Genomic DNA, 19,633 nt, shown 5'->3' on the forward strand with positions numbered 1-19,633 from the left:
GTACCCTTGAAATTATTCTCAATTTGTGATTAGCAAATTGAGAATCGCAAATTGAGAATACCTTCCCATTCATTCCTATGGGCCTCCTGGACCATAGTAATGAATGGGAAAGTATTCCTTAATTGCGATTCGCAATTTGCTAATCGCAATTAAGGAATTTGAAGAAATCGCAAAAAAAATGTGTTTTTGTACATACATACCTATTTGCGATTCTCAAATAGCAATTTTTTAAAAATCGCTATCTGAGAATCGCAAAACTGGATGATGATACATATGGCCCATAGTCTTTAAAGGTCTCTGCACTCTATCTGTGCCTTACAATAGTGGACATTAAGAGAGCATGATAGGTTCTTCATAGGTACATCCTATGTTCATATTTAGTCTATGAATTAATACTGTATTTGCCCAAGAATGAGTCTCAGAAAGGATGTATGTAATTGCTAGCCAGCATATTTATAACTTTGGGCCTAATTACGAGTTCCGTGGTGTTACCTCTGTACCGCTGCAGTGGCGGTGCTGGAAGACCGCCACGGCAGCAGTCTCCCGCTCACTGTATTAAGATGTGACTGTTGGCCCAGAGGTGGTCTTTCTGACAGCGGTGCATCTTTTTTCATATATGTTGATGCTGGTGTATCATATATGTTGATGCTGGAATCATGACCATATGTGCCCAGTCCATTAGTTAATAGGAAAATAGTGCAAAATGGACTTACCTGGATTTCAGCGCAAACAAGGTAGTTTTCTTCAGGTTCGAGTTGGTTCTGTGAAAGAGGAACCTTGAGAAAGGGATCCACGCGGGAGACTGAAATTAAGAAAAGGAAATGAGGGGCATATTACCAAGCAATAGCGATAATTATCGCTATTGCTTGGTTAGAGACAAAAATTACCGTAGAGCTGCGGCGATTTTTATCGCAGATAAACCTTGGTATTACCAAGGTTTATCGCAAATGCGATAAAAATCGGCCGCAATGCATGAATATCGCTGAAAAGTCAGCGATATTCATGCATTACCGACCTAATGCTCTTAGCCATGTTATCCACCTCCCATTGGATAACATGGCTAAGAACTGCTCAGGGCAGGTGTTAGCTTTTGGAGATATTAGCGCTTAGCCAAAAAAGCGGAGATAAACCCCCTTGATAATATGCACCTGAGTGAGTAGGCACAGCCAAATCCTTCAAATCTGCCAGGTGGGTCCCATCGCACTGATGGTTTGTCAGAAATCCAGCTCGTAGTTCAGATGGCGGTGAAACTTCTCTGTATTTCTGCTTTTCCCCGACCGCTGTTGAGGCGGTCTATGAATGGTTATCATGTTGGTGGTGCTCTCCCTGTCTTTCGATTTGCAAACTGACAACATTGCAATACATTGGTCTGACCGCCTGGTTGGAGGCATTGAATCCGAAAACAACCCCACGGCAGAGGTGTGACTGCCGAACTCATAATTAGGCCCTTTATTTCTTAGAATCAGTTAAGAGGGTTAAGAGTAAATGTTTCCAAAATTTGCATTATTTGCTTTCTGAATTATGTGAAGTTTCGGCAAAATCATGCAAATTACACATATTTTCATGAAATGCAAATCTGTCATTTAGTGCTATATTTTTACTAAAAGTATGGAGTATTTGTAGTAAATTCTTACATGAATAGCGCATATTTATGCCACATGGCATAATGGAGTAATTTCCGGAATTTTACAGAACAAGTAAAACATTAAATTCCAGAAATGTCGTAAATTATACTGGTTTAATTTAAATTTAGTCCTGGCTTAATTTAGAGTTACCAGTATTTTACCAATGCTTTGTGCAACACAGCAACGCAAAATACAACATAAAAGAAGTGACTACAAATGCCCACATGGGCATTGGTATATTGTGGTGCATCATACGATCAACCATGTATAAAAATGTGTGCCAAAGTTTGCTATTGTGTATAATATTTTATCAGATTTTTTACATGCATGGGTGCAATGCAAGTTTTATTATGGTAAAATTAGTGGCAGTCTGACTAGCATGACTAAAAATTCAGAGAACAATAGGATCTTTGAGTTGTTAAAAAAGAATAATAGTAATGAATTTCCCTGGGCCAGAAGGGTCAAACATTACCCTCCCAAATGCACCTAGATGAACATTGGGGTTTTTATGTTTAGGGCTCTAGTTGAGCAGAGCACTTGCATTTAAGGTTTACACCTAGCTCCATGATGTAAGAACACAATTTAATGATATAGATCAGGGGTCTCCAAACCGGTCCTGGAGGGCCGGATCCATGCCAGATTTTTGGGATATCCCCATTGAGATACATGTAGTTATTTTAAAAATCTGGCATGGATCCGGCCCTCCAGGACCTGTTTGGGGACCCCTGAATAGATCCTTATCTGGTTTGATTCAGTAGTAGCAAACCAATACTAAAATTCCCAGGACACACTAGAGTGTCAAATAAAAGCCCAATTAACAACTGTTCCAGGGAGGCGTTAGTTTCTGATGCAAAATATGGTCTGGCTATTTTAGTAGGTGGGGCTTAGAATTCAGACCTATGCATGTTTGCTCTGATCCGCCCAAGTGACCCTGTGGAACGATATGTTTAGAAGATGGGTATTTTTGACAATTCTGGCTGTATAGTTTTACAGCCCGCAGTGTTTCAGTTAGTGTGCAGGTGGATATAACATAGAGCAGTCATCATTCTACTGTGTGTGTATGCCATCCATGGAAAGAAGCACTTTAAGGATCAACAGCAAAATGATCAACTTTAATTTAATATTCAATCTGTAGTTCCAGGGACAGTGCTGAATCCGCCAGTGCTCCCACGTGCTAAATTAACTTCTGATCAATCAGAATTTCCGTTTTTGTTGGATTAGGTTTTATGAAATTCCTGAAATATTCATTTCTAGGTTACTAACAGGAATTCATCTGGAGTGTAAATTGCTGGTGTAGTACGATTTGTGCTTCATCTCTATAGTTCGGGAACATATGATCAAAATAATAAATTAACCTATCCAGCTTTTAGCTGCAGTGCACCAGGCACACACCTTAGCGCAAAAGTGCTAGTTTTGTGTGTCTGGGTCTACCGTAGGTTTTCGACAGGAAGGATACCCTTCCTGTATAAAATACTGCTCAAGTGCCACTGGGCCCATTTAATTTGGTCTTAATTTTTCCTGGCACCACACCTCGTAGTCATTTACTTGGTCCTCCGATTAATTTTTTAACCGTGCTGTAAGGGGTCGGATATAGGGAATCCAATTCAGTTATCCAATGAGGACCGGGAATAGGGTAACTAATTCATAGGTTTGTAATTCGATTCATGTATATGACTCTTAATACCACACTATACAGGCACAGGATCATTACTATTAGCCCAAATCTCCGGAAGATATACAGTCAGTCTAGAACCATACAAAGAAGTAATTCAGTTAAAGCTATGCAAAATAGTAACATTAGGACCTGTTGACTAGAGCCTGCTCTATTAGTATTTCCATCCCTCATCAATACTATTGCAATGCACACTCAATCACTGGAGACAAGTCATAGGGAGACAGAAACAGGATATTTGAATTGTTAACATGTATCAGTAGGTTAAGGAGGCAAATGCATCAATATGAGGCATTTGAATTTAAGAGTAGAGAATAACCAGATTTATTATTCTCGGGCCATCAATTACCAAAGTTCTATAAGGAGAGTTCAGAAAGAGACATGGATCATATCAGCTCAAAGATTCTCCCCCAAGGGAAAAGAAGTCCAGGAATAGCACACACATCGTATGTGCCAGCCAGAAGAATCCGAATGTTTGAAGTCTGTCTCTCAGTCTGATGGTAAGGAATCATCTTTGGAAGGGTGGGAAAGTGTTGAAATGAATGGCAAAAGGAATGTCTGTGCGCTCATAAATCCAACACATAATATAATTTCCTAGTTCTGGGGTAACACCTCCTATATCACCTCATCTGATCAAACCAATCAGTCTATTGGTCAGTTCGTATAGGATGATTGTCATGTAGCATAAAAAGACGCATTTTATGAGAAAAGGTGGAAATCATCACGTAATCTCTTGAACCATTTAAGAAATGAAATTGTAGACTATGGTCGTTTAACAAAGGCACAAGAGTGAATTAAAGAGGGCTGCTTCCCACAGCAGCTGTTCCCAAAGTAGCAAAATTGTTTCATTACACATTACAAATGTATGAGGCTTTCTCATGAGAATTAAACCATGCAGGAAAAGAGAAAATGCAGGCCTAAATTGAATTTAATTCAAGAAATACACAATATAAATTAATATAAATACATATTTCATGCTAAAGTTTCTAAAACCTTATATTCTTTTCTTAAATTTATGTCACTTAGGAAGCATTTTAATTTCATTGCAATTAGTAAGTGTAACTATGGAACAATTCTATATTTCAAAAGTACCAATGTATAAAATATTTCAAAATGTGAAGTAACCAAATCTTTTCTAGTAATTCTCATGATCATTCACTGAAAGTTTCAGACAAATCAGAATTAACAGCACCATTTCTTTTTCTCGGTTGGTGCACAATTATCGTGAGCAAAGATAGTATTAAAACAACTCTTCAATAATCGTTCATACAGTTATCAAATTTACATTTAGTTCTGTAAATTCTTCACATATATCATTATTCAAAGAATACTGGTTAATGAAGCCACCACATGTGAGTCATCACTTTCAGATTTCTAATCCATGTTAAAAGAATACATTATATGAGGTTTAGCAAACATGAACCTATGTCATTTATACAAGCATGTTTGTCTAGTCTACACTCTCTTCTGCATGCTGTTACGATGCAGTAACTAAGGACCTGTTTACGAGTCTAGTGGTCCATCAACTGCCAGACTTGCGGTGGTCCGTCCACCAGATTACGACTCTCTGATTTGTTCTGGCAATAGACTGCCGGCTGTGCCAGGGAATCGCCGTACCCTGGCGGTGGGGCGGCAGAGGGCCAATAAAATATGCTGAGCAGATAGGTGCAGTCCCGCCGAGCATATTACGAGTTCCTCCACCGCCAGCCTTTTCATGGAGATGAGCCCGCCATGAAAATGCTGCTGTAGGGAAAAAAAGGGGCCCTACAGGGCCCCCATTTCCCCCCTGCAATGGGGATGCTTTTTGGGGCACAACATGTGCCCCTGTGTCTGCTTGCATCCCCAGTTCCAGCACTGCATGGACTTCGCAGTCCATGCTGTGCTGGAACATATTTGCCATTCCCATTGTGGTGCCCATTTTCAGGACACCGCCGTGGGATCGGCAAAAGGATCACCTGCCTGCATAAATTCAACTCGTAATCAGGCAGGCGGTCTTTGCGCGGCTTTGGCAGTGCAGTGCCAGCACAAAGCCGGCACAGCACCGTCAAAGTCATAATCAGGCCTTAAGTCTCTTCATGATCGATTTCTCAAGGCTCTTCAATGTATAATGAGCAGCAATTGTTGCACGTTTGTCATTTTCTATGGAAAGTGTCAAAATGGTTTTTATGTGTCAAGTAGAGATTCCACTGTTTATCTCCTTCATCAGTATTATAGCTAGACAAGTTTAAAACATGTTCCTACTTTGTATGTTTGCTGTACAGTGCAGCTCACATGCAAACTCGAAAAAACAAGGAGAAATAAAAACATTTCTCCTTTTAGCTCCTTCTTTTCAGCTCCATTTATTTTTGGCGCTAAACTCTGTCTACTAATGTTAGTAGATAGGTTTTAGCATCAAAAGCATGGGTGGTTGCATGGAAACACCCATGTACCACCCAGGTAGCGCCCCTTGATGCAAATTAATGCAAAGCAGTGCCGTTTTGCTTTACCTATCCGTACAAACCAACGCAAATACCAATTTGGGTTGCTTTGTTAATTCCCAAAAAGATTTAGCTGTGGTTGGAGAGGCGCTAGAGGGCGCACCAGCTAATGGCCGCACTCTAGTGAGGCTCTGGCTGCCTGGCCAGAAGGATCCTTGATTTATCCTTTTATCCTGCGGGCGGACGCCCAGAATTTGCAGTGCAGGCCCACCTACCCGAGCTGCACCTCCGGTCCAACTTTGGAGGAAATCCGACGTCAGATGCCGGAGTTGCGCTGCTAGGAGTCCTGACCGATGTGCGCTGCTGGTTCCCGCTGCTGAGGCGTCCGGACGCCTGACCACGCGAGGCCGCGGCTCTCCACGAGGCGGCTGGGCCTCGGAGCTGAGGGGCCTGTGTCACTGATGGAGGATTCTGCTGAGAGCCCTGGTGCGGCGCCGGAGGTGAGTCACCCCCCCTGCGAGGTCGCGGTGGTGCGCTGGGGCGCTGCTTACTGCCCCGGCGGGCCGCTGCAGGACCGGGTGACCCTCGCGGCGCCGGCCTTGATCTGCCGAAGGGGGCGGACATCTTCCCGACATCGCGCCTCGGGGCCCCGCGGGTGCCCCTGATCTCCTGCTGCGTCCTAGGAGTGGGAACCTACGAGGTGACAACACACCCCCGGAGGGCATAGATATTGCCCAACCTGTGGCCCCTGCTTCCTGCACTCGGCGCTCGGGCCTCCAACCACGTCCTGCGGCCTACCGCCACCCCCCACTACCTCGCCCTGGACTCCAGACCACGGAGCCTGACGCTGCTCCTCATCGCATCGCCCGCAGCTCCATCATTGATGCGGGGGCCCTGAAGGGTGAAGGAGTGGCTGCCTGTGATTCCTCTGCCCTCGAGGAGCTGATACCGCCATTTCCGCGATCGCTGCGAGTGGGGCCGTCTGGACACGCCAACTGGGTCCGGAGCAGTGGGCACAGACAGTGGCACCGGTCGCAGTGCCCGGGAGGGGCTCACAGCTAAGCCACGATGGGCAAAAATGATAATAAGCAACCCAAGCTCTCTTTCGAGCCGGCAGCTGCCAAGAAACCGTTACGCAGCATGGCGGGGACCAGTGGAGCCTCGAACCCGTCGGGCACTGAGCCCCCCTCCGCCCCCTTGGCCCCGGAACTGAGACTGATGATGGAGGAGATGCGGCAGGGCTTCGCCACGATAGTCGACAAGGTGGACCGCTTATCATCCCGAATGGACGGGGTTGCACAGAAGCTGGAGGTTCATGAGGAGCGCTAGGGGGAGGCGGAGAGGCGCATCTCTACCTCGGAGGACACGGCCGCTGCCCACGATACGCGCCTCACTAGAATGGACAATATCCTGAGAGTTATAGCGGCGAAGAACGAGGAGTTGGAGGCGAGGAGCAGACGCAACAACATTCGCGTCACGGGGGTTCCAGAATCCACCAACACTGGGCGCATGGAGGACTACGTGGAGCGCATCCTCATCACGGCAGTGGGTAAGGAGGCCTTCTCCAGCCAATTTATTGTGGAGCGGGCGCATCGCTCCTTGGGCCCGGTCCCCAAGCCGGGGGCGCAGCCGCGGCCCATCATCGCCCGGTTGCTTAACTACCGGGACCGCGACACGGCACTTCGCGCAGCCCGCACGCATCGGAATCTAACTTGTGACGGCGTACAGTTCTCCCTGTATCCGGACTTTACGCCCATGGTGCAAGACCAGCGTAGGAAATTCTTGGACGTGAAGAAGAAGCTGAGGGACATGCAAGTGGACTACGCGCTTCTGTACCCAGCGCGGCTCAGGGTGACCCACCAGGGCAAACAACACTTCTTCGTGAATCCGCAGCAGGCCGAGGACTATGTTCGAAAACTGCGCACTGCCAGGAGGGGCAGACAGGATGAAAGGGAGGATGAGGCAGACGTGAACCCTGCAGAGCACGAGGAGTCCTAACTGTGTCCTTGTATACATTCGACCACTGCCTCCGACGGATGGTACGGCGGCTGGACCTAGAGCTGTGATGCCTGCTACCGTCGGGGTGGCCCGGCCCTGCCGGGAGTAACATAGTTGATGGGCTTGCGGTATTGTTGATTACTGTTGAACGACACCTGTTTTTTGTGCATTTTTCTTGCCCCTCTGCTGGAGGTGCTCCAGGACTGGGCGATCCGACAGCGGGACAGAGACAGAGATGAACAGCGGTTGCTCCTGGGATGGGCCTCATGCACCCTTTTTGATGTTTCTGCCGGTATAGAGGGAGGAGTTGGAAGGGGCTGACTTGCAATATGGGCTATAGCCTGCAGGGATCACACATGCCAGGCACCACCCCACCTTCTCAGTCTTCCCCGTATGGTGCACGAGGGTCGAGAGGGGAGAGTTGGGGTGATTGGGTGCATTCCTCTAGTGTCCTTAGGAGGGAATTCCCCAGAAGGTTTTTCTATTGTTCTTGTGTGTTGGGGTCGGGGTGGAGGGGGGGGTTGCGGTACTGGCAAGATTGGGTTGCTTCAGTGGGCGGGGGGGGGCTGGGAGTCAGGGGGGGGGTTGTTGTGCATGGAGGGAGGGGCGGGCACTGATTGTTGGGATGCGAGATGTTGAAAGCAGAACTGTTGTTGCGGAAGACTTTAATGACAAGTGTGCAGGTACTGGAGTTCGTGTGTATGAAAGTGTGGCTGCTTATAGGCGGAGAATGCTCTGGACAGCGGAAAGATTTGTATCAGGTGCATCTAGATTGAGGATAGCAGCATTGGTCGAACGCTCCTTTCAGGGATACTGTGACCGACACAGGTGATGATACGTCGAATACTGTCTCAATAATGTCCTGGAATGTCCGTGGCCTTAATAACCCCCGCAAGTGCAGGAATGTGATTGCTTATTTAGATCGACACAATGTGCAGATAGCTATGCTCCAGGAAACCCACCTTAATCCGACTGGCATTCCTAAGTTTGCGAGCAGATGGGCGAGTGTGAGAGAGTTTTCCTCCTATTCCACGTACTCTAGGGGGACTGTTATTTTAATCAACAAACGGCTACCGTTTCAGAAGCTGGGAGTGCGGGCGGATAGAGAGGGGAGGTATGTCATCCTTTGGGGGCGATTGGGCACTGATGTCATAATGCTTTTTAATAGTTATGCGCCTAATGTTGACACTCCTGGTTTTTTTTTGTCACTGTGGGGCCATGTACTGGAAATTGATGCCACTCACATACTTTGGGGGGGGGACTTCAACCTATCGTTATGTCCCGTAGCGGATAGATCGGACGGTAGTGCACAGTACAACACCAACGCCAGGGATACACTTCAGGGAATACTGGCAGAGGCCGGGCTAGTAGATAGCTGGAGGCACACACATGCATCAGTTAGGGAAGGCACACACTTTACGGCACATGCACGCTCGTGGGCAAGGATCGATTATTGCTTTGTCTCGCGAGGCCTCGCTGGGGGAGTTGTCCGTGTGAAACATCTGCCTCGTACCTACTCGGACCATTGTCCTGTTTTGACAGTCTTGGTGATGCCGGGGTATGCTAGGGTGCGACCGCCATGGCGGCTCTTTCCCTCAGCCTTGCTGGACCCTGTCTTTAGGCAAGAACTGGGAGAGGAGATTGAAGCCTTCTTTCCGAGAAACAAGGGATCGGTCGACAAGGTCGAAATGATCTGGGAAGCCTTTAAGGTGACAGTGAGGGGGATCACGATCTCCAAAAGTTGCGGTATACTGAAGGACATAGTGCGCACATTAACTAAGATCGAGACAGAGCTTAAGGCGCTGGAGGCAGAGATGATCAGTAACCCCAGCCCTGACCTAGCGGGGAAGTTCAGGGCTCTTTTGTCGACCTATGAGGAGGAAGCGGCCAGGGAAACGAAATTCCGGGGCAAATACTGGACGGCTAGGCGCTACTGTGAGGGGGACCGTCCGGGAAAGGTGCTGGCTGCTCTCACGAGGCACCAGCGCTTCGCCACCCATATCCTGGAGATCTCTGATGGGGAGGGTAGGACTTACCAGGATTCCCAAGGAATTCAAACCATCTTTTTACAGCACTACCAGCGCTTATATTCCACGCAGCAGGTGGGTGAGGTGGAGTTCGGTACTTTCCTGGATGACATCGCACTCTGCTGGCTTAGCGATAGCCATAGGGCTTTCTTAGGATGCCCGTTCGAACTGGATGAGATCAGAGAGGCGATCATGTCCCTTGGCAATGGCAAAGCGTCGGGCTGGACGGCCTACCGGCCGAATTTTATAAATGTTACATCGATATAATGGCGCCGGTGCTGAAGGAGGTCTTCGAGGACTCGCTCGAGGTAGGGATACTTCCGGGCTCCATGAGAGAGGTAGCGATCACGTCACTTTTGAAACCGGGAAAGGATCCGAAGGACACTGATGCCTATCGCCCTCTGTCACTGCTGAACTGCGACGCGAAGATCCTCGCGAAAGTGCTGGCGACCAGGCTGTCCCTACTTATGAATACCCTGGTGCTGCCGGACCAATCTGGCTTTGTCCCGGGGAGGGCCACATCCCATAACCTACGCACACTGTTCTCCCTGATACCCACCATCTCGCCCGACTTGCCGGTCGCTGCCGTGTTTCTGGACGCCACCAAGGCGTTCGATTCGGTGGAATGGGGTTACCTGATAGCTATTCTGAGCAGAATGGGGTTCCCCCGGATCTTCATAGCCTGGGTGCAACTGCTCTACACCTCACCGGTCGCCAGGGTCATCGTCAACGGGGTGCTTTCGACGCAGATGCCGATCACGAGGGGGACTCGGCAGGGTTGCCCCCTGTCACCCCTGCTTTTCGCCTTAGCGATAGAGCCATTGGCTTGCAGAATTCGGCAATTGCACAAGGCCAGTGCCTTTAACTGTCTTCAGCGGCAGATAAGTATTTCCCTCTATGCAGATGACGTTACTTTGTACGTACGTCACCCACAAGAACACCTTAACTCGCTACTGAGGGAATTTGTGGCGTTCGGTGGCATGTCCGGGGTACATATAAACTGGAAGAAGTCGCAATTCTTCCCTCTCACGGTATCGGTAACCCGGTTCCCGCTGGATTACCCACTGGAATGGTGCAGCTCAGACTTGAGGTACCTGGGCATAGAGGTGTCGCTCGATAAAGACGTTACTGTCCGGTCGAATTACGGGGTGGCTATCTCGCAGTTGACTGATAATGTGTCCCGCTGGCGGGCCTTGCCGATATCGATGGCAGGAAGAGCTTCCCTGATCAAGATGGTAGTCCTCCCGCGGTTCTTATATCTATTCCAAAACATTCCCTACTACCCGGGGGCCTATTTTTTCAAACGGCTCCGCTCTGAGCTACTGCGCCTTTTCTGGGGTGGTAAGCAGCCACGCCTTAGCTGGAGGGTCTTAACGCAGCCATACGATAGGGGCGGATTCGATGTGCCCGACATGGAATTATACTATCTCAGCGCTCAGGCTCAACACTCCTACCACTGGGTTAACCCCGCTCCCTTTATGCCACAGGTCGCCGCTGAGGACTGGATCGTTCACCCGCTCCCGCTCAATGGCATGCTGATGGGACTGATCGGGGATGTTGAGACGCCCGCTACCACCGTCACCTGCACTGTTGATGCCTGGCGGAGAGTAACTAAACTGCTGGACGCCCCCATGCTCTATTCCCCGGCACTGCCCCTTGCATATCACCCGAAACTTTCTCTTTTAACGGAAAACGGATTTCGGTCCATGTGTAAACGCATACACCTTCATACCTGGGGAGACCTATTTCAGGACGGAACGTTCCGTACCAAGGAACAGCTGTTCCAAACTACTCCTCCGACGCCCATGGAGGTATTTTATTATATCAGGCTCCGGCAGGGTATGCGCGAAATACTCCCCAACTTCCCGGAAGAACCTGGGACGGTGCTGCCATTGCATGTCATGCTCGTCTCCGATGGCAAGCACTTAGTGTCTAAACTATACGCCGCTATACGTGGGCAACGCCCAGTGATACTGCCGAAAGCCCGTACTAACTGGGACTCTGAACTGCCATCTGCACTTACGGATGAGCAATGGAGCTATTGCTGCGCAGTTACGGCTAGGATTTCCTCCAGCTGTCGGTTGAAAATTATTCACTATAAGTTTGTGCAACGCTATTATTATACCCCAGCCAGGAAACTTAGGTTTCATCTCTCGGAGGATGATAGGTGTGCTAGGTGCCGGGCGACTGGCGCGGACTTCCTTCATCTGGCCTGGGAATGTGGAGCCATACAGACTTATTGGGAACAGGTACACGCCGCACTCCAGATAATGATTGCTGGCCCACTACCAATGGAGCCAATAGTGATGCTACTGGGATATACCAAGCAAGTGCCCAAACCGGACCGCAAATTTGTCGACATTGCGCTGCTCCTCGCTAAGCGGAGGATAGCTTGCAGGTGGGGGAGAGGGAGAGCACCAAAATTTAAGGACTGGCTCGACGACCTCACATACTGCCAGGACCAGCATGGCGTTTACGCGGAACTGTTACCCGCCCGATGCGCGCCTAGCGATTTTTGGTCCCCCTTACAGGTGTACTGGCTGTCTCAGGCGACGCACAGCGATTCCTCTGGAGATGACGAACCGGTCCCGAGCCAGTGAGCGTGTAGGATGCTGCTTACCGCATTCACCATACTACTTCACACATGATTAGAGGTAATTTACACCGCCTGCATTGCATTGGGTAGTCGGGATAATTGTTTCGGACTGATATTGAGGGGGCTGGGAACACTCGTAGGCCTGGTGACACTGTTTTAGGAGGGGACCTCTCTTACTCATCCGATTCTTGGGATTGTGATAATCGGCGCACGCACTGTTGGCCACACATACTCGTGGATGTAGGTGACACTTGCGAAGGGGAGCGATGAGCGCGGCTTCGCTCTATAGTGGGTCCTGCATGTCCCTACACTAGGCGTTGGTTGCGCTGCTTGGCAGGGGTGCACACGCTCACCGTGCGGGTGGTACAAAAGCTGCACGTAATGGCATAGCCTGCTGACTGGACAGATCACGGACGATTGAGGATTGGCGGGTGGTGGCGGCGCCGCCCCTGATGGCAGATCCTCATGCCTGTAGGCGAAGGGGTGGTGGGGGTCATCCGCCTTACACCCGAGACTGTAATGGGGGGGTGGATCCTTGTATACTGGTGTCTCTTTGATGTACATATGAAGCTGTACCTGTGATGTACTTGACCGAATGAAGCTGCTTCCTCTCTCTGGAATGTACCACGATTTTCGTTGTAATGAATTGCAGATGCTGTCACTGTCATGTTTTTTGTGCTGAACGCAACTAATAAAGGTTTAAAAAAAAAAAAAAGATTTAGCTGTGGTTTAGCGTTATTAAAAGTAGAGCTAACCCGATGCTATGCCTTTGTGAATCTTGGCCTTGGAGTCCACAGAGCACATCTGACAAGTGCAGAATGTATAAAGACAGGGCAACAACACAGAGGTTGCCAGCATGCTGCTCAGTGAGCTGAACATTCCTGCTAAAATCACAATCGCTTGCAGGTCAATCCTGGTTGAACCAATTTGGCATTCAGTCTTTCCAAGATGGGTACATTGAGCACTATTACATTGGGTATTGTAAACATCCATTATGTTCAGCAGTTAGAAAAAGCAGGAGTGCATTAGGTAGTGCTATGTGAAAAAACACAAGTGAGTATTATCATGATATGATGTCTTCAAAACCCAGCTATTCTCCTACCATAGCCTAGCCACACAAGCAATTGAATGTATAAATGAATGATTCCTATGAGGCAGGAACATATTGCCCTCTCAAGGGTTTCAAGGCGCTGAAGGCAGTCGGGGGGATTAAGTGAGCTATTGCCCAGAGTCACATGATGCTGAGCTAACCTGCTGCTGGGTATCTAACTGTGAACCCAGTGCTCCGGAGTCAGCCATCCTAGCCGCTACGCCACACTTCTCCATAGTGCAAATATAAACCAACACCAGCTCTGGCGGGAAATAGGAGGGTGGAAGCAGTGCCTTCTAGTAGGTCTAAAGAGATCCCTGGTTGCAAGAGAGCTCAAGTTGTCCTGTGTCAATGTGAGAAGGTCAGCTTGCCTTGGAGTCATCTTTGTATGTTGGTGCTTCAGTGTGGTATTTTTGCATTAGCACCTTACCGCCTTCCTCATCCCAGTCCTTACTCTTTACAGGGTACCAAGCTCATGAGACATGAACTGTAAAAAGAAACCCAGGCATATGGAATGCACTAAAGGTGGCCTCTAACTTTGCTACTTCTTGTAATAATACCAGAGCACTGAGGCAGAAGCACACCTGGAAGGGATGGTTGTAATTTGGGGTCAGGGAAAGGAAGTGCAGTGCTTAATTTGTGAAAAGAAAAAAAAAAAGTACCCGGACCCTCATCAAGAGCCCTCTGCAACTTGCACTGCCCATTGCCCCTGCCATCTCTTTCAATGACAGTACCAACACAACTAGTAAGCATCACATTCCAACAAGTGTGACTCTTCAGACTATTCCAGGCCACTACAGCCATAAGAACGGCTTGGGTGGCAGGTATTATCCATTTTAAATGTACATTGATTCAATAAACAACTGTTGTGCTGATCTGTAAATTAGACAGACAGCGTCCCCATGTGGCAGACTGTCATAAGCACCGGCGTTGACAATTAAGAGCCAGTGCTGAGCACTAGAAAGCACCTGCTGAAATTAAGCACTGGGAAAATGTAAGTCAAATCTTTCATCTTAACACCAGATATGGGAGCAGTAAGAAGATGAATGAAGTAGTACACGAAGGAAAGAATGCATGACTGAATGAACTAATAAATGAATTAATTAATTAGCAGTTTTGTTTACTCAGAAACTTTCACAGCAGCACTAAATAAAGTCACAGCAAGAATGCAGCTGTGTGATAGACTAAACAATGCAGTCAAAAATGTTCTATCTTATCGTTGAAAAAATAGTGTTCAGAAGATATGAGCTGCAGTCTTGTAAATGAGGCAGAAAGTAGGGTGCATTTGATTAGGCCCAGGCGAAATGTTCATTATGCTGGCATATTCTAGCCTTTTTTCAATAATTTTATGTTAATCTTGTTACGCAAAAGTCCCACAATTATGCTATTATACTACATTGCTTGCGTGCACTTCACAGTAAAGTTTTCCATTCTGAATATTTTCAGTTAATTTTTCCAAAATGTTCATGTAATTATGCAAAAGCTAGCCCTTAGTCTGTGGCTCAGTTTACCGGGCTTACTTTCGGTAGGTGCCAAAACCATTGTGTGCTACTGGGATGGGGCCGATCGTCTCTCCGTCCACACCTGCTGGGCATGGGTTTGCTTCACTCAGTGTTCACAATACAATCCTTAATAAATCAAAATGTTATGTTATGTTATGTTATTTTTACTTATACCACGCACAGCTGCCCCAGCGAAGGGGCGTCCTTGCGCTTTGACAAGGCAAACACAACACCGGCAAAAGACAAAAGGGCTACAGGAACAGCATAAGGGCTAAACAAATAAGAAGGTCTTGATGGCACGTCTAAACTGAAGAAGGTCATCAATGGGGACAATTGAGACCTCTATGGAATAAACTGGATTTATACCTAGAAAAAAACACAAAATGTCTTGAACTGAAGGGTGAATCAATATGTATGATCATTGATTACTACCCACTAGTAGTAATATGCTGTTTATTGAACACTGATGTGCATTGTCTTCCAATTTCAACATGTCGATTTATGTTTATTAGTTTTTCTTTTTATTGTGCGATCGTCTGTATTGTATGTTACTTCTTTAAAACTCTGATATGAGGTCCCACAAGATATTGTACTATCGATTTTCTCTGTTTATCGGAATCCCTTAGATAACAAGCTCATATTTGTAACTCCACACATGCTACATATCTCGCAGCGCTTGTACTTAACTTACTTGTATTTATGTTTTGCTTCTGATTTTTAATTCCCTCTAACATTTTTCCTCCCAAAAAAATTCAATAAAATAACTTAAAATCAAGACAAATGATTACTGTGTACTTTTCTGTGTTTCAGCTGGACAGCATTGCTGGCGAGTGGGTTGGGCTCCCGCCAATGCCTTCCGCCAGATGCCTCTTCGGGCTGGCAGAGGCTGACAACCTGGTATACACTGTTGGCGGCCGAGACCTTCAGACGGAGGAGCCCCTCGACTCGGTGTTGTGCTACGACTCCAAGTACGTCATAATTGGCTTGATGTTTGAGGGTCTCCAAACCGGTCCTGGAGGGCCGGATCCATGCCAGATTTTTTAAATTACTACATGTATCTCAATGGGGATATCCCAAAAATCTGGCATGGATCCGGCCCTCCAGGACCGGTTTGGAGACCCCAGCAGCACTGTTGAAATATTTGGATTGACTAAACATCTTTTTTTTTTTCGTCAGTGACGTAGCATGGAAAGAAACCCAGAAGCTTCCCATCAAAATCTACGGCAATTCAGTGGTGTCGTACAATGGAATCATGTATTGTCTCGGCGGGAAAACAGACGACAAGTGAGTGCATGGCTGCATTGGTGACACTAGAATTCTGATGATCGTGACCCGATCCAAAATGTCTGCAAATGTAACCTGTAGGAACATTACATGGTTTTCTAATTAACTACCAAGGATAGTAAATGTAGTCATATATAGCGCTAATTTGTATGTTTGTATGCGGCCCTGAAAAGGCGCTTCTAATTGAAGCCTGTTACTGTACCACCATACTCACCCACATAATGTGACACAGGGCATATCAACAAGGGCCTTGTAAAGATGAGTATATCCAGGTTGGAGTAAAGTAATCCTTTATTGCAGAACAAGCAGGTACATCTTACATCTCCTCCAACTTCTCTCCTTCAACTGTCCTACTCCACCCCACATTCTGGAATCTAACTACAGAGCATCCTCCAGTTACCGTGGAGCTGGATGCATGCACTGCAGCCAAGACACCACAAGCCTGTGATAATTATTGCCCAGCGCTTTTAGCGCAAGGGTAATTATCGCAGGCTAACGCTGGATTCTATCGCGGAGATAGCGTGCTACCAGCAACACTTATCTCCCAAGCGATAGGAATCCATGCGTTAGCTAGAGAACAGTGTGATTATAGCTGACAATCCAGCAATAATCGCACTGCGACCAGCTATACCTTGCTGATAAGGCAGGGTGGTCTTAGACACCCAGCGCCGGGAAACCCTTTTGGGTAGCTGTCGCGCTTAATAAGCTTAATAAACAAATAAATAAATAAATTAGAAGTGTACTCCACCTCCCATTGGATTACATGGCTAAATCAGATTACAAGCAGGCGTAAAAAAAGTAGCGATAATTGTGGTTAGCGCTACTTTTCTTATCGCTCTGCTTGTTTGCGTGCAGCTTGATAATTGGAGAAATGTCGGTTAGCGACATTTCTTCAGTTATTTTGGCACAGAACTTCCACTTTGCATCTCATTAGAGATGCAAAGCTGGGTGTTGTTGTAAGGGGCGCTAAATCAGCAAAACACGCAATAGCGTGTCTTTGCTGAGAAGGCAATGAAATCATTGCCGCTTTTCGCCCGAAAACGGACGCAAAAGCAGTGATAATTTCATAGCGCCACCTTGCTGATATGCCCCGGTGTTCGTTGATCCTGAGGCACCTCTAAGCGTGCTGGAGCTTCAAGGTGAGCTATACAAATGTTCTGAATTTTGTTTGTTTATTCTCATGAGTAATGACAAAGAAAACTTGCACAATCTATCTTGTCATTAGATCCTCTGTCCTTCCAGCCCACTCGTAAAAACTAAGGAATAACTTTTCCCTTCTCCTCCCGTAGATCCTTAGTGGATGCTTGGCACTTTTAGAGCATTTTGTACACAGTGGATTGTGAAAATGGCATCTATTCTGATGCTTCTCAGACACGTCTGCTGAAGGGACTGTAATGACACTAAAACGCTGTATAGTTTTAGGTATTTATCATTGAGCAGGTAAAAGAAACAGGCAAGAGACAGACAGCACAGCTTCCATCCAGGACACCAGTTGTAACTGATCTCCTGGACTGGAACCCGTGAGAGGCATCATAGGAGCATTCTATGCCTCGCCCTGCCACGCTCTAAACATATTAAAGGAACAACACAACAGGGACATTCCTGGGACAGGACAGACAAGTGGCTCAAGACAGGGTAGACTGAAAACACTCTAGGCTTCAGAGCTGCAGGGCAGAGCAGTTGGCCAAGAAAGACCCTTGCATTGGGGCATATCATGCAATATGAGAAACGTTGGAACAATGAGTAACAGCAGGATAATCCAGACTGGGCATAGGGATGAAGGTCAATAAAGGTCCATAAAGGCACACGTCAAATTCCAAAACTGGAGGCTGTACAGCACCACTTATGTGCCCATCCAATCTTCTTTTCCATAGAATCTGGAAGCAAGGTTTCTCTATAGGTCAAGGATGAGAAAGACGTCACGTTTGCGAGAAAAAAAGATCTTAGTGATTTGTGGAAAGTCGTTATTGAAGCCCTTCAATTATAGCTTTTTCACACAAAAACACAGAAAGCCTGACCTGTCAATATCCTTCCATTCCTACAAAGTATTCCATTGAGGGTGCAATAAAAGGGCAGTGAATCAACAGTGAAGACTCAAAAGTCGGCATAAACATCTTAAGTGATCTTCAATCCAGGTTCCTTAAAACCTAGTTATTCTCAAATATTCTTCTCAAATTCAATAAGTGACAAGTGTGCAGGTTACAAGAGAAAACAAAGTACAATTAGAGGTATAATACTGCAATATATGCTAGAGACTCAGGCACAAGAACAAACGTTACGTAGGCAATGGTGGCACTTGTGCAAGTATCAAAAGCAAAAAAAATGTGAGAGGTAGCAAACAGTGTGTTACAAGAGAAAAGTGGTGTGTGCATGTTACAAAAGAGTACCAAACACAGGTACAAGGATAATACTGCAATAAATGGCAAACACTCAAACCACAAGAACACACTAGGAAGGCACTTCATTAGTCATGGAGAATACATTTTCAGTGATGGGAGGTCTTCTTTCAAATAATAGAGAGGGCGTGAATTACTTTTGGAGGTGTCTTTGGAGGAGGAAAACTTTGAGGTCCGTTTTGAAGGTCTGGGAGGAAGTGGTGGTCCGGAGCTGAGGCGGAAGGGAGTTCCAGATTCTCACCATGTTGCCTGAAAAGGATTGGGCCATCGATCTTTCCTTCTTGAAAGTGGGAGGTTCAAGCAGTAGATTTTCCACATTACGTGATGGTCTAGAGCCTCCAGAGAGTTTCAGTTTATTCGCCAGGTAGCGAGGAGAGGAGGAGTGCAAGGCTTTGTGGGTGATACAGGCAGTCTTGTAGATAGCTCTAGCCTCAATGGGAAGCCAGCGGGGGGTGGATGACATCGGTGTGATGTGGTCGCTTCTTTTGGCCCCATAAATGAAACGAGCTGCTGAATGGAGAACAGATTTAAGGGGGGAACAAGTGGGATTTGGGGAGGCCAGTAAAAAGAGAATTGCAGTAGTCCAGTCTGGAGAGGACCAGCGATTGCACCAGGGTTTTAAGGTCCTGCTCCGGGAAGTAGCGACAAATTCCCCAAAGAAGGCACAGTTGGTATTGAGCAGACTTTGCAATGGAATTGATGTGGGAGATTAAATTGAGTTTTTTATCGAGTATGACACCAAGAGATTTTGCGTTGTCGACAATGATGGGTTTATTGTTAAGTAGATTCACCTGATCCATCCATGATTGAACCAGGGGAGGAGAGAGTGAGGAGGAGAGGAAGAGGAATTCAGTTTTGGAGGGATTCAGAATCAGTTGATGAGTTGGCATCCAGTTTTGAATGGAGTCGAGAGTAGAGCTTAGGATGGAGAGATCGTGAGTGGAGGCAACCTTGAGGTAGATTTGAGTGTCGTCTGCATAGAGATGATAGTGGATCCCGGATTTACTTAGATTTCCCAGTGGTTCT

The 19,633-nt window shown here is 46.9% G+C and overlaps 1 protein-coding gene across 1 annotated transcript in view; it reads left to right on the plus strand.

Moving 5' to 3' along the window:
- KLHL41 (kelch like family member 41) overlaps nucleotides 1–19,633 on the plus strand; it is a 56,733-nt gene that overhangs the window by 9,394 nt on the left and 27,706 nt on the right. The window contains exons 2-4 of the mRNA XM_086954153.1: nucleotides 15,738–15,895; nucleotides 16,104–16,211; nucleotides 17,146–17,167. Of these exons, the coding sequence (XP_086810279.1) occupies nucleotides 15,738–15,895; nucleotides 16,104–16,211; nucleotides 17,146–17,167 (288 nt within the window). The remainder of the gene's footprint in view (nucleotides 1–15,737; nucleotides 15,896–16,103; nucleotides 16,212–17,145; nucleotides 17,168–19,633) is intronic.

Source organism: Lissotriton vulgaris, chromosome 2_1, assembly GCF_964263255.1.
Source record: "Lissotriton vulgaris chromosome 2_1, aLisVul1.2, whole genome shotgun sequence".
NCBI classification, from domain to species: domain Eukaryota; kingdom Metazoa; phylum Chordata; class Amphibia; order Caudata; family Salamandridae; genus Lissotriton; species Lissotriton vulgaris.